General features: G+C 41.0%; 1 protein-coding gene across 6 annotated transcripts in view; it reads left to right on the forward strand.

Moving 5' to 3' along the window:
• LOC120445263 (ionotropic receptor 40a) overlaps nt 1-16,029 on the forward strand; it is a 54,844-nt gene that overhangs the window by 26,374 nt on the left and 12,441 nt on the right. For all 6 annotated transcript variants that reach the window (XM_039625555.1, XM_039625556.1, XM_039625553.2 and 3 more), the window contains exon 5: nt 7,068-7,572. In XM_039625555.1, the coding sequence (XP_039481489.1) occupies nt 7,068-7,572 (505 nt within the window). The remainder of the gene's footprint in view (nt 1-7,067; nt 7,573-16,029) is intronic.

Below are 16,029 nucleotides of genomic sequence, written 5' to 3' on the forward strand. Positions count from 1 at the left end.
CAGACTTTTCATTGCCGGAAAGCCATACAAAGCGGCGAGGAATTTCGCGTTCGTGACGAGGAATTCGAAGTTCCCATGGAATTCCTGAGGAATTTCTGTGAAATATCGAAAAATAAGCAAGGTCTTTTCCCGAGGAATACAAGTCAAATTCGCGCTGAATTCCTCGGGAACTCCTCTAGTATTCCTTCGGAATTTTTCGGTAATTCTTTTAGTATTCCTTTGAAATTCCTTTAGTATTCCTTGGGAATTTCTCGGGAATGCCTTGGGAATTCCTCGGGAATATTTTGTATTTACATAATTTTTTCCTTATTTTATTTGCATTACTTTTTACACATGCCAGTGCGTAGGCCAAGGCCTTCTCCGCTGGCTGCTGGCCTTGTAATGTGCTTATGCTGGGCGTTTTAAACTGTTTTTTTGAAAGTCGAAAGAAATTTACAAGACCAACACAAAACTGAATACAATATAATATCATAACATTTTTCAAAAGTGTAGGCGTGCCAGCTCTGGGCGGCTTGTGGGAATATATTGGGCGTGGCGACATGGGTCAATATACTTGCGCTGCGTCTATGACTCTGGAATCAGCATGCCCAATCTCCACTTTCAAGCTTTTAAGTTCTTGAGATCTCGACGTTTATACGAACGGACATGGCCAAATCGTATCCGCTATTCCTTTGATCCTGTCAAGAGACAGAATCGTGGATGGTGGTTATCTGGAGAAAGTGCAACGCGTGAATCAGTTTTGGTGGAAGGTGGATCACAGAAATTGTGCATCAGGAGAGACGAGAAAGCGGGCTTCAACAGGCTGGTTAATGCAAGTATAGAAAGCGAAATGGCAACCAGGCGGTGGCCTGCAGAGTTGTCACTAGTCTACAGAATGATCTAAAGAGGTAGCGCTAGCTTACGGGAGGGTCTGCAGAGGTGTCAGTGATCTTCGAACAGGCCAATCTGGAGCAGTATTGTCGCGAAGTGTATGGATAGAGAAGTTGACGAAGAACAAGTTTGTCAATCTGGAAATAAAATAGATCTGAAAACTAGCGAGGTCGTCATTTTGGAGCAGTGTTGGTGAGACAGCGAGACCAAATTCTTTTCTGTGAAACACTTAGACAGATGCAACATTGGTGAGTGGCAGAATATTTAACGATTTGGCGGGAAGCGATTGGAAACTGATTTATTTAAATGGATACATATAACTTAAGTGTGATATTGTAATAACGTGAGATGAATCTTACGCAGTGTACTAAGCAGATGTGGATGGAAACAACATAAACGAATTCTTTTCCACTATGGCCTGAACTTGGATAATAATAATGATGAAGAAATTGAAGTGGATGATGATCAGGAGGAAGATAAGACTTTTTTTTCCGTAATATCTTATAATGTACATGCAGATCAAAATGGTAATCGTAGGCGGTTTAACAGTATTCAAGAACCAGTTTACCAGACATTTATCAGTGGATCGAAGAACTTGAGGAGTGTTCACTTACGGTGGAATGTTGCAGGAGTTATATTTATACTGCACAATTACTCAATGGATCGGCAAACCCTTTTATTCCTAGTCAGCGTGATGTTCCTTATTGGAATAAATTTGGTATGAGGGTGTAATCGGCAGAGCTTCATCGTAGACTTGGTACACGACAGCAGAAGAAGACCAAATTATTACCCGTGCTTTAATGAAATTGGCCAAGCCATTTGATTTAAATGATGAGAGCTTTATCGAACACTTTATCAAAGGATTTGCAGATTCCAAAGTAAACAAGGCTTTTATATACCAAGCCAAGGATATGAGGCAGTTTAAAGTTCAAATGGAAACATCAGTAAAAATAGTCAAGTAATACTTTCATTAAAGGTTAGAAAGAAGTAGTTAAAGGTATACCATTTCAAGCAGGAGAAGAAGTACAGCTGGAAGGCGAGACAAAGCCAACAATCATGCTTGCGTCTTCAGGTTTATAGTTGAAATACATTGTGTTTGGAAAAGCAACTTGTAAGAAACTGATTTTATTGGTCTGCTCGCTACGGAATACGTGCGGCTAGCTCAGTAGATTTCGTGTGTTCGTCCCACCAAATTTATATTAAAACGTGATCACCCGGTTACCAGTAACAATACTTGTAGTTTTCGTTTCTTGGGTATTTATTCTGGCCTAGCTTTATAATGTAATGTGATTATCGGACCGTGTCGTTGGGTGCCCGTCACTTGGGCTGAGAATTGTCGCCGTATGCGGACTCACGGCAGCTATCGGCTGCAATCCCCAAGGCAATCGCCTGGTGGAACGGCAACACGCCAAACCCACGTCTGCTCTGACTGGTGGAGCTGGTACCACGGAGCTGGATCGCACGGACACACCAGGCAATCGCCGGGTTCACGTACGTAGTCACCGACACAGTCGACCGGGTCTACACCGCAATTCCTGCCGTCTCTTCGGGACCCTTCTGCTATTTGGCCCCGCCTGTTGAATGCTCCCGGACTACCGTGGTTCGTCGTATTGGACCTCAGCTACCTGTGTCTCAATTCGAAGACTTTCCTTGTCGCGAACGTCTTGACGTAGCGATCTTGTTCCTTGCTGACTATCACGGCTGTAGTTCCTCTGCTGACTTCGTTTCTTCTCGTTGTTAACTTGTATACTCGTTCTCTTTGACTGTCCAGCTTCCATCGCACGGCCTGGTTATATGGGCCTCCTTTAACGGTTTATCTCTCTAGTCTCCAGTCTCCGGATCCAAAATCCACAGTTTTACCGTTACCAAAGCCCAGCTTGTACTCTTACTCTCCTTCAAACATTATGTCTCTCCAAAATCTCTTTCTCAAGCTTCAGAGGCTCCAAACTATCTTTCTCCAGGTTCAGAGTCTCCAAACTCTCTTTCTCCAGGTTCAGAGTCTCCAAACTCTCTTTCTCCTCGACTTCGCACTGCCGTTACTACGCGTTGACTTGTTACGTAACTGCCAACGGCAGTCCCTGCCCATGCAATCTTCATCTGCATTAGTGCGGAGCTTTAACTCCACACACCTCCCCCTAAATTCGGCCTTGCAGTTACAGCAAACCATTCCTGAGATCCCGTCGAAGCTCATAGCTTTGTCTTGAGTTCCACAGCGCCGATCTCCTTTCAGTGTATTTCCCGTTCCTCCTTTTCAAATCTTACCGCCGATTTTTATTTCCGTGACGCCACTCCTTTCTTCACTCTTCTTTCCGCATTCTCGTCCTTTCGTCATCTGGTATTTCTGTAGTGTGACCCATCATGTGCTGCAAGTTCCGATATCTTTGCCCATCGATTGACACTATCGAGTGCCGATCGACCGCCTTGTGATTGAGGCGCCCCCTTCCCTAAGCTTTGATGACTATAAACAATACTTTGCCGTTAAGTTGGATTAGGGTTGGGGCTGTAGACTCTGGCGGTGGCCAGACGCATAAACAGTCGTCTTTAGGCATGTTGGGACGCAGTATTTCGATTTGCTCGTGGCATGTCTCCATTTGGCCTGACTCTTAAGCGGATGACTGGCTCCGTCCATTCTCCGGTACAGTTGGCTCTACTGCATGCTTTCCATGTTTTTTTCCCGGAGGATTCGCATCCACGTCCTCGACATCATTCTCTTCCAGATCCTGGTGCTTAAGGTCGCTGATGTGTACCGTGCGCTCCTTTCTGTTCTTCCAGTGGCGAATCTTACAGATCACTGGCGATATGAAATCCACAATACTGATGCAGATCTTTAAAACTACTTTGAAGCATTCATTTAAAGTTATGAAAAAGAAACCTGACGGGAAGGGAAAATTGTTTGACAGAAATTTGTTTGACAATCAAATCATAACTTTCGGAAGTATAACAATCCCCGTATAAATAGATGGCATATATCTGAACGTAGAATTCCAAGTTATAGCCAACCAAGATATGAAATTTGATGCGATTTTCGGTAAAACATTTCTACTAATATTAGACACAAAAATCGCAAAAGATGATACCGAGCTCATACCAAGATCAGACAGGCAGGTGACAAGACTTAAAAAGGTCCAGGATGGAGATTAGGACCGAAGTTCATGCATGAGCATGCAATTGCTGAGCTCATTTGAAAGTTTGAAAGTTATCTTTTGAACAAACATCATGCCAGCTTGATGTAGACTTGTTGTAATAATATATAATATATAAAAAAAGAAATGTTCATTGTTCTGTTGAGATGAAAATCTTGCTTACTGACGAAATACCAGTGATTCAGCATGCTCGACGTACTGCTTACACTGAGCAGATATGGCTTGGTAAAAAAGTATCAAGCCCATTGCTTTAAAGTGCGCCCCTCCTCGTAGCAAAATAAAATGGACAGAAACGTTTTTGATGCAACAATCGCAAGTTGAGCAATCAAAATGTGAGGGACCACTTTTAAATGATACAGATATACCACGTGCTTGAGGAGTTACAAGGAGGAATGATTTTTACAACATTTGATTTTACCTACGACTATTTCCATATACCGGTAGAGTTATATGTTATATACCTTATTTGGTATACATAAATGACAATGCGAGTTTATATAAGGGGTATATTAAACTCACCAGTGGTGTTTACATGTTTTATAATGACAGTACCAAGAGAACTTATTAAATCCGACGACGCGAAAAAAAATTAAAAAGAGTGATTGCTTGCTGATCAGAACGGGTTGTGAATTACCAGGTCCAAGAATCAGATCTTATTGAGCAGGGTTGATTTTCTTGGTTACAACATTAAAAACGGTTCTATTACACCAAGCAATTAAGAGACGCAAGCTGTAACAAACTTTCCCGTAACGTCTAATCGAAAGGCTATACAAGGATTTCTTGGATCAACGTCATATATTTGGAAGTTTGTTGATGAAAATACAGTTATACCTGAACCTTTATCATACCTTTTGAGCAAAGATGTCGAATTCAGAATGTTTCATTTGAACAGTTAAAAGTAGCTTTGATCATTAAACCATAGATACATAAGAACTTGTCTAATTTTGGTTTCGGCTCAGAACTGTTTCGAAAGGATAAAGAAGACGGCGATTTACATGTATGTATCCCGTTATTTAACTGAGTCGAAAGACAAAACCGTTTGAGGAAAAATATCACTCATTTCAAACTGGAAGTCCTAGCAGTCACTGCAGCATTGACTCGTGCACTCGTATGTCCTGAAAATAAAGATCAAAATCGTCACAGATTCGCCACGAAGGGGATACAAAAAACGGTCCGTTAAGAGTGGCCCATCAATGTTTTAACAAGACTATGACTACAAAATAGAACAACAATCAGAATCAAAGATGAGGCATGCTCTCAGCCATGTTTGAACAGAAAATTGAAGAAGCTCAAATTGGCAAAGGCATTTTGAAGTTTAATAGAAACGTTAGTGTTGAAGGAACCAGACAGAGAACTGTAGTTGGACACAGTGTTGAGTGAAGACGGATATTTTAATCAAATTGATAAGGGAGACAAATTACTTGTAACACTTAGATCACGTGGACCGATGGAGATCTCCAAAAGAGGTCTAATCAGAACGTTTGGTTAGAACGTGGAAGGAATGCACAATAATATGGGCAAATTAAGATATTGCAAAAGAAAATAAAGAGACCTATACCTATGAAATTGTTCATTATTACGACGTCAAGAAATTTGTAATGTTAATAATAAACAAGAGAGAACGATATAGTCCAGTTCCCCGACTACCTGATACCCGTTACTTAGCTAGTTTAAGTGCAAATGAGAAATTTAAACACTGACAATTGTTGGCGGCTTGTGGGCGTTAGAGTGGGCGTGCCAAAATTTTTATGTCAATTCGAGAGATCGAAAATATCAAAACATTTTTAAAAAGTGTGGGCGTGGCAACTTTGGGCGTAAGAAAGGGCGTGGCAAAAAATTTTTTTGCAAATCAATAGATTTTTAACAAACTACTAAAAAAAAATTTAAAAATTTTTAATCAAAACAATATCAATATAACAATTTTTATGTCAATTCGAGAGATCGAAAATATCAAAACATTTTTAAAAAGTGTGGGCGTGGCAACTTTGGGCGTAAGAAAGGGCGTGGCAAAACATTTTTTTGCAAATCAATAGATTTTTAACAAACTACTAAAAAAAAAATTAAAAATATCAAAACATTTTTTTAAAGTGTGGGCGTGACAGTTTTGGGCGGTTTGTGGGCGTGGCAAAATGAATCGACAAACTTGCGCTGCTTCTATGTCCCTGGAGTTTGTATGCTGAATCTCAACTTTCAAGCTTTTGTAGTTCCTGAGAGCTCAGCGTTCATACGGACGGACAGACGGACGGACATGGCCAGATCGACTCGGCTATTGATAATGATCAAGAATATATATGGAAACGCTTCCTTCTGCCTGTTACATACTTTTCAACGAATCTAGTATACTCTTTTACTCTACGAGTAACGCAGAACGTTAAGAGAGAACATTATAGTCGAGTTCCCCGACTATCTGATACCCGTTACTCAGCTAGTGGAAGTGCAAAAAAGACTTTCAAGACTGACAGTTTTGGCAATTTGTGGCGTGGCAAATAGTTTTTTATCTACAAGACTAAGCAAAAATATTGGCAAAAATATATTTTAAGTAATTAGAGAAAAATGACAAAAGTCATATAGAATCAATCATGTCGTAATTCGAAATATCAAGACGACAAGGAGACCATACAGGGATTAAAAGATTTTTCTATTGGCCCGGAGTACTCCAGTTCGTTGTAATATAATTATTTTAGAAGAATTGTACCCATGTAAAACACGGATGAGTTTAAGAGTTTAAGTTTAGATTAGATGTTGGTCAAAGGAGAGCTAAAACCATACGAGAAACAGAAATAGAAACAAGAGAGAATGCTTAAATCGAGTTCACCTACTATCCGATACTCCGTTTCAAATTTCAAATTGTTTTTCATATTGATAGAAATAGGGAAAAAGAAGAATAAAATATAAACAAAATAAAATATCATTAAAAAACGTGAGCTTTTATAGTTCCTGAGATCTCGACGTTCATACGAATCGACTACGCTATTGATCCTGTTCAAATATATATATACTTTATAGGATTATTCCAACATTAAAATGATTTTAGAAATTTTTTAATTTTTTCAGCTTGCAATGAACTACATAACGGATACCGAGCCAAGTTTTTGACCATAGTATACTGGATAGCCGCGACTTATGTTTTGGCCGATGTATATTCAGCTCAACTAACAAGCCAGTTTGCGAGACCTGCTCGCGAGCCACCAATTAATACTCTTCAGAGCCTGCAAGCAGCGATGATTCATGATGGTTACCGGCTATATGTTGAGAAGGAAAGCAGTTCATTGGAGATGTTGGAAAATGGGACAGAACTGTTTCGTCAGCTTTATTCTCTGATGAGGCAGCAGGTGCTCAATGACCCTCAAGGATTTTTTATTGATTCTGTGGAAGCCGGAATTAAACTAATTGCAGAAGGCGGTGAGGACAAGGCAGTGCTTGGAGGGCGTGAAACACTATTTTTCAACGTTCAGCAATACGGTTCAAAAAACTTTCAGCTCAGTCAAAAGCTCTACACACGTTATTCGGCGGTGGCCGTACAAATCGGTTGCCCCTTCCTAGGAAGCCTTAATAAGGTGTAAGTAAATTAATTTTTCAAATAAAATATCTAAAAGAAATTCATAATGAAGACGTCGGGTGTAAAGGGTGTGGAGAGATTATTTTTCCATAATCGTAACAAAAATCGGCCTACCTTAAGCCGACATACAGTCCTTTTCAACTTTGTACACCAACGAAATCTAGGTGCACTTAACACTAATCCAAAGTCTCAAGGTAATCCAAAAGCATGCCACCATTCGAGTTCTCTGACTACCACATATCCGTTACTTAGCTAGTGGAAGTGCAAACGAAACACTTCAAAATGTTACTGGCATATTGATAGAAATTGGGGAAAAATTTATAATCAAATTAAAAAACAATTAAAAATGTTTTTTAAGTGTGGGCATGACAGCTTTGGGCGGTTTTAGGGCTTTAGAGTTTGTTTGCCGAATCGATAAAAATTAAAAATACTAATAAATCAAGAGGGAATGATATGTTTGAGTACTGGATTCGTTTAAAAGTATGTAACAGGCAGAAGCAAGCGTTTCCGACCATTTTAAGTATATATTTTCTTGATCAAGATCAATAGCGGAGTCGATCTGGACATGTATGACTGTCTGTCCGTCTGGTTAAGTCATTGTAACCTTTACTCGTAGAGGGTATAAAGGTATACTAGATTTTTGAAAAGTATGGGACCGGTAGAAGTAAGCTTTTCTGACTTAATAAGTATTCCAGACTTTAAAAAGCTTTTTATTAATTCTATCTGAGAATATACCAACATTATTGCTCCAAAATAATTTATCATATCCGCTGTAATATTTATATGATCATACCTTATAATACTAGCCTTATTTCATTCTATAACAAAATACTTCCATCTCTGTCAGAGTGGAAACAAATTTTAAGAAAAATCGGCTTAGTCAGCTTTAATCGCTACGCACGCCATCTTTCCATAAAGCTTTTTGTTTACTAAAAGCCTAATAGCCTTTGGTCTCTGTCATTCTTCCTTAAGGTAAAGCTAAAAACAGTTTCAAAAACCATTCTTAGGCAGACGTTAGCAGGCTTTAGTCAGCATCTGACTCTCTGATTTCTGGCTTTAAAACTCGATTCATTTGAATCTTTAATTAAGCTCTTTCATGTATTGTCCAATTCGCATCCGAGTTTCCACAAGAGATCGGCCTTGGTCCATCTTATTTATTATCTTATTTATCTTATTTATTATTGGGCTTCCCTTTAAAACTATGAGTTAAAAAATCAATATATTTCGACTGACTAGAATAGACTATCCTATCCTATCGATCGCTTGATAATTACTTTTCTTGTTAATATTATATATTTTCTTTATTCATTACTAGTCTTTATTTGTCTACGTTGCTTCCTTCTTTTCGCGAATCCAACTAAATGTAATGTTTTTGTCGCCGGAATTTAAGGAGGTTATAGTGTTCTCTATTTTTCAAAAACAACATTTATAATAGGATTAATAAGCCAGTACAGAAAAGTATACAAATTATATTTAAAATAGGTTACGGGTGAAATAAGTGAAATATTTATATTATTACGCCAAACCAATTAGATTTTCTCACTTGCAACAAGATCTCAACGTGTTGACTCCATATTTATAAATATACACTCCAACATTACTATTTCGCTGTTAAGAAAAGACATAAACCAAAGAACTAACTGTCATATTTTTTATTTATATGTATGTATGTTTCACTACGACAGACTCCTATTGCTGGGCCATTAATTACTCCAATTACTTTTATACCCGTTACTCGTGGAGTAATGGGGTATACTAGATACGTTGAAAAGAATGTAACCGGCAGAAGGAAACGATTCCGACCATATTAGGTATATATTGTTGGACAGGATCAATAGCCAAGTCGATCTGGCCATGTCCGTCCGTCTGTCCGTCCGTATGAACGCTGAGCTCTCAGGAACTACAAAAGCTAGAAAGTTGAGATTAAGCATACAGACTCCAGAGACATAGACACAGCGCAAGTTTGTCGATTCATGTTGCCACGACCACTCTAACGCCCAGATATTGTCCAAAGCAGCCACGCCCACACTTTTAAAAAATGTATTGATATTTTTTCATTTTTGTATTAGTCTTGTAAATTTCTATCAATTTCCCAAACAACTTTTTGCCACGCCCACTCTAACGCCCACAAACCGCCAAAAACTGTTAGTGTTAAAGACTCTCCTTCGCACTTCCACTAGCTGAGTAACAGGTATCAAATAGTCGGGGAACTCGACTAGAGCGTTCTCTTGTTTTTTTTTTGTGTTTTCCTTTGTTTGAGGGCTGATATTCCAAAAGAGAGCTTTGACGGATTCCAGATCTTCTGTAATCAGAACAATATCCTTCACTTTTCTACTGACATTCGACTTCATTCGAAAATAGAGATTACTCTGGACTTCTTTGATTGGTTAGAACTTTTAGGTCTTTCCACTGAGGTGTAATATTTCCTTATGACCCCTTTGGTGAGTCAGCGTCCGGCTGCCGAACCGTTAGATTAACTGTAGATGGATTGTGCCAATTTTAACACTCGTTAATTGGAATTTATCATATATCCATGAGTTTGACTCTTGAAGAGACCCAATGGTTTAAGTTTCTTTGCTGTTTTATTTGTGGGTTTATACGTTTAATGATTTTCTTCACGGGGCGAACGAAACATGTAAATGCATGTAATAAGTTGTCCGGCAAAATCTTGATTTGTGGCAGCAAATCGGGGTATCGTTATAAAAAAAAAATTTCATGTTTGAGTCTTGGCGTGTATTTGGGTTTCTAGCGCGTATTTGCGAGTCATTGCCTATTAGCGGTTTCTTTAATGTATATATATTGTTGATCATTATTGAGGCTTATAAACTAAGTAATTTGATTAAGTCACCAAAAAAATAGTGAAGTATGTCTGTTAGATAAGAACCCGGTGTATATTTTGTGTTCCAATTTAAAAGGGTAGTTAGGTTAGGTTTTATCGGCCGTCGGTTATCCGACGCACTTAGACCATAAGAGGTCCATTGTGATACCGTGTATGTTTTCCCCTTTTGTCCGTCGAGGTTCGTGTAAAGTTAGCCGTTTCTCCAGCTAGAGGCGCTGGTGAGATTTTGTATCCGATGTGGATCGATGTCGGACAGGTCGGACGTGTCTATCAGGAATTTGCTTCCTAATTGAGCAAGTCTTTTCGCTTTCAGTGCTGGACAGTTGCATAGTAGATGCTCTACCGTTTATTCCATTTCTTCGTCCCTACAGCTACGGCAGAACCCGGGAGTCTGAACGAGATGCGTAGGCCTAGCTGTTTGGAGAAAACTCCTTCCCCTACTCTGTTCTGTAGTTTTGACCCGTCCGTATAGAAGTATATAGCATTCTGGGGGCCAGGTGTTCGTGAGTTCCACTCGTCCCTCTCTGGGAAGATTGTGTTAAACGATGTTTTTATGTACTCCGTTGGAGTGCAGTAGTCTGTTCTGGAGGGGGCTATTTGAATGCTTTTTAGGATCCATGAGTAACCCGCTTCTTGTGGATTCCACTGTTTGGTATATCTAAGCCTGATTGCCGCTACTGTAGCCTGTTCCATGTCAGCTAGTTCTGGGCTTGGGAGGTTGAGTATGGCATTTAGGGCTTCGTTTGGGGTGGTGAGTGCCGCGGCTCTTTGCATCTTTGCTAGCATTTTAATGCTAGGATTTCTTTTTCAGAGCCGGCCACCATACCACGACCCCATACAGTAGTATTGGTCTGACGATGGCCTTATACATATATCCAGCTTACTATATAGGGTGTCATGCCCCATTTGAGCCCTATTGCTTTCTTGCACGTGAAGAGTGCTATTTAAGCTTTTTTGTATCTGTCTGTAAGGTTCAAGTTCCAGTTTAGTTTCCTGTCAAGTATTACGCCCAGGTACCTTGCGCGGTGGGACTAAGTCTGGTACATTATACTTCCTTGTGAAGAGAACCAGCTCGGTCTTTAAGGGGTTAATTCCTAGACCGTTATTTTTGGTCGAATAGCGTTTGGGGGTATTTACCTGTGAAGATAATAGCAACGTCGTCCGCACAGACTATTATCTTGCAGCCCCCCTTCCATGTCGCATAGTATCAAGTTGACTGCTATGTGGGGAGAAGTGGGGAGAGGACGCCTCCTTGCGGAATGCCTCTGCTGACGTGCCTAGTGAGGGCTAACGCGCCTAGTGAAGACATAACCGTCCTGCAGGTGAGCAGTTGGTTTATGAGTCCCACCAAGTGGCGGTCCACTCCAAGGTCTGTCAGGGCTCCGGTAATCGCCGTTGGGATGACGTTGTTAAAAGCTCCTTCTATGTCCAGGAAAGCTACCAGTGCATATTCCTTTTGGGACATTGATTTTTCTATCTTGGAGACGAGAGAGTCTAGTGCTGTCTCTGTCGATTTTCCTTTCTTGTAGGCGTGTTGCCTCTCAGATGCAGGCCGATGATTCTTTCAAGGGTCTTGAGTAGAAAGGATGACAGACTTATTGGTCTGAAATCCTTGGGGTTGTGTGTGATGGTTTCCCTGCTTTGGGGATGAAGACAATTCGGGACTCTGGTATCTCTAGAGATTCCTCACTCGTGCTGGTCCAGGACCCATTTGCTTTTTTAAGGTAGCTTAGGGTTGTGGCCGATTGGGAGAGTATTTTTCTAAGTCTAGCTGCTTCAGTTGTATTTTCAATTACTGAGCAGAAGGAATGCCACGAGGATCGCTTTTCTTTCCTGATGGCCTTTTTGTAGTTTCCAAGGGCTATCTTGTAGGCGGTCCACAGGGCCTCCTCATTTCCTGCCTTGGCCCTGTTAAAAAGGGTTCTGCAGTCTATTCGGAGGGGGGATAGTTCTGCTGACCACCAAGGAGCTTGTCTTTTTCTTTTGGGCCTGCTGTTGGGGCAGGCCTTTTTTAGTGCATAGTTGCAGGTTTCTGGTAAAATTGAAACTAGTTCGTTTAGACTAGAAATTTTTGGGGGTATGGAGGGGGATCCATTGGGATTATTTTCCTTAAAATATTTTTGCATTTTTGCCAGTCTGTTTTCTTGGGTTTGTGAAAACTGCTGGTTTTGAGGGGTTGGTCATGAGGGTCGTTTCTATACCCCTGTGGTCCAAGAAAGAGTGCTTATCTAGCACCCTCCAGTGAGTTACTTTCTCTAATAGTGGTGTAGAGACGAGAGTTCCTCTCGTCTATTACCTCTTTTCGGTTCTTAATGATAAAGGTGGGGTCATTACCTTTATTGCATAGACTCACCGCGGTCGTTTGTGTTTGTACTTTCCCATTGTGTATGGTGGGCGTTTGCATCACAGCCTATTAGGAGTCCTATGTTTTGCTTTTCGCTGTCTTGTACCAGTCTCCTTACCAGCTTTCGTAGGCCATGTACGATGACAGCCCTCGCGGATCTCCGCCCGAGTGGTGCCGAAGTTTGGCAAAACAGATCTTGCCCATTCTATCTTCTTCATCCATTCAGCAGAAGGAGCCGTTTTTGATTTCTCCTAGCTGCGAAGGATTTGTCCTGAAGAATTTGCCGTTACCAGTTGCCACTGAGGGCTTACCGTCCTTGGCTGCCCCTGAAGGGGGCATCATGGCACTAGGGCCTGGATTTGTTCCCATGGCGACGGCTTTGGGCGGCATGCACTCAGTCGCCTCAGACTTGAGCCGGGGTTCACCCGAACCCGATCCTGTGGTAGAGGCCAGGCAGATGGGCTCACTCGCCAACTTCGCTGCCTTGAGGGTTGTTCGGCCAGACTCAGTCGTCACTGCCGATTGGGTAGGTTTTTTTGGAGATCCTGACTCCTTTTTATTTTTGTTTATAGACTCCATGTGATTCCCACGAGTTGCGGAGAAAAGGAGGGTCCACTCGGGCGGAGATCCGCGACGCCCGGGTAAGGCTTCTTAGAACAGAGGGTCGCCAGGTACCCTGAGCTCTCCGTTTGAGACTGAACTATTTTGTGACCCGGGCCCTCAGTCAGGCTGACTCTTGGCACGGGTCGAGTGACACCTTAGTCCGGCCCGGGATGCCCGACTACCATTTGCCAGCATCCTCTGGCAATGACATAACCGTGCCAGGGGACCTGTTTCCAGCCGCCCTCGCGTGGAGAGTAGTCTCACTTCCGGGTGTATGCACAATTACGGCGCGTTATTCTAGCAAGCTTGAAACTACCAGTTAGTACCCTTGTCCATCACCCGACTGACGGACAAAAGGGTATTCAACTCTGACAGTTTTTGGCGGTTTGTGGGCGTGAGAGTTGGCGTGGCAAAAAGTTTTTTTGCAAATCGATAGAAATTTACAAGACCAATACAAAAATGAAAAAATATCAAAACATTTTTCCAAAGTGTGGGCGTGGCAGTTTTGGGCGGTTTGTGGGCGTTAGAGTGGGCGTGGCAACATGAATCGACAAACTTGCGCTGCTTCTATGTCTCTGGAGTCTGTATGCTTAATCTAAACTTTTTAGCTTTAGTAGTTCCTGAGATCTCGACGTTCATACGGACGGACAGACGGACGGACAGACGGACGGACAGACGGACATGGCCAGATCGACTCGTCTTTTGATCCTGATCAAGAATATATATACTTTATATGGTCGGAAACGCTTCCTTCTGCCTGTTACATACTTTTCAACGAATCTAGTATACCCTTTTACTCTACGAGTAACGGGTATAAAAACCTACTCCAGTTATGGCCACAGTTCACCGAGGGGGTATTGACTCCCAGAATAGGGTAACTTTAGAAATACGACCCCTAGGTGGAAACACTTGGCATCGAAGACCGGTAGCTCAGAAAAGCTTTAAGCCGGTAGGCCAATACCCGATTCAATATCCGGGTGAATACCCGTGGGTCAATACCCGGGTGAATACCCGTATGTCAATATCCGGGTGAATACCCGTGGGTGAATACCAGTAAGTGAATACGCGGAAGACTCGAAGTGAATACCCGAAAGTGATTATCCGGGAAGACTTGAACTGACTACCCTCAAGCCAATAGTTGAGAAGCCGTAGTAGGGACTTAATTCCCGAGAATCCTTTTTTTTCCGAGACTTTATCCTCGTGATTTAAGTGAAGACTGCCTTAAAACGCTAGAAACTTCGGACCCCCAGGATAAGAGGACGTAGTCTGGAAGGACTCAGAACCAATGCAAGGAACATGAAGAAAAACTACAATCCTACAGAAGTCTCAAGATGGGCGGCTTAACAGATATAAACAGATATGAAACTCACTCGCCTACTGCCAAGCATAACATGAAAGCGGCCAAACAATTAAACAATGAATAAGTAAACCGGTGCATTTCTTTTTATGTGGATATATCAGACAAACATAACAGCAGTGACTTTTCCAAACAAGCGAGCAATTCAAGTAATCTGAGAATCGGGTTGCAGCTTAAGAGTGCCACTGAAAAACATTCATATAAATATATATATATATATATATATATATGTATGTCTAGAAAGACGACCTTTACTTAGTGTATATTCTTTTGCTGTTTGTGTATATTACGGTAATGTTCAGTTAACAAATTATTGGTGCACGAATGTATAAGTATATATAATTCTATCAGTAGCAACATCCAGGATCCAACGCGTCGAGATCTCATCGCTCCCGATTAAAGTGTAGTAAGTTTGAAGGAACACTGTTCCCGTGTTTTTCTATATTTTGTTGTAAATGCATATATTCTCGTGCCAATTTTATTTTCATACGATTAGTAAATATGCGTAGATTTTGGTTATAATGATAACCAAAAGGTGTCCGGTATAAAAGAAAATATTTTATTGTTAGCCTTGTCCATGCAATATATTTTAATAATAGACATTACATTTTTAATGTTCTATACTGTTTAAATAATTTTTGTATTATACATTACACATGGCACTAGCCAACAACTTATTAATCAATAAAATTCCGCTATTATTTTTAACTACAACAAAAAGAGGAGGTAAACATTTCCAAAAGGGGTACTGAATCGAGAAGTGTAGTAGGTGACGGAAAACCTTAACAAAATGGGATCGTATTGCGCTGCCCGCGACGATCCATCAGGCATGCGGACGCATGAAGGGGAGTAAATGTGGCCGAAAAATTTCCCAATCGTTTTACTATCAACGTATAGCGTGTGGGGCAGTGAGGACTGCTGACTGACGAACGGTACGAACTGGTAGTGGCATCATGGTGCTTGAACATCTGATTCCCCTTCCTCGGCCGGAGTCCTTACCCAGGACACGGGCACTAATAAGCCGACTTATCAGGAGCTTATAACGTATTCAATATATGTAACAATCAGAATTGAAGATAAATGTAAGGTTTTTATTCCGAACGAAAATTAAAGATAGTTAAGACCATAGCTGCTGTAAGCAGTTAAATAGTCAGTCGTAGTATGTGAGTACTTTTTTAGAAGACCGACATAACAACTAGTGTGGTTTAATGTAAACTATATTGAAAAGCTATGGACAGTTTAGTTATAGCTACAATTATGCACTTTTCGCCAGGACAAAAGATAAAATAAAGACTTAACCTTATATAACATAAA

The sequence above is a fragment of the Drosophila santomea genome, chromosome 2R (genome assembly GCF_016746245.2).
Source record: "Drosophila santomea strain STO CAGO 1482 chromosome 2R, Prin_Dsan_1.1, whole genome shotgun sequence".
Lineage (NCBI taxonomy): Eukaryota > Metazoa > Arthropoda > Insecta > Diptera > Drosophilidae > Drosophila > Drosophila santomea.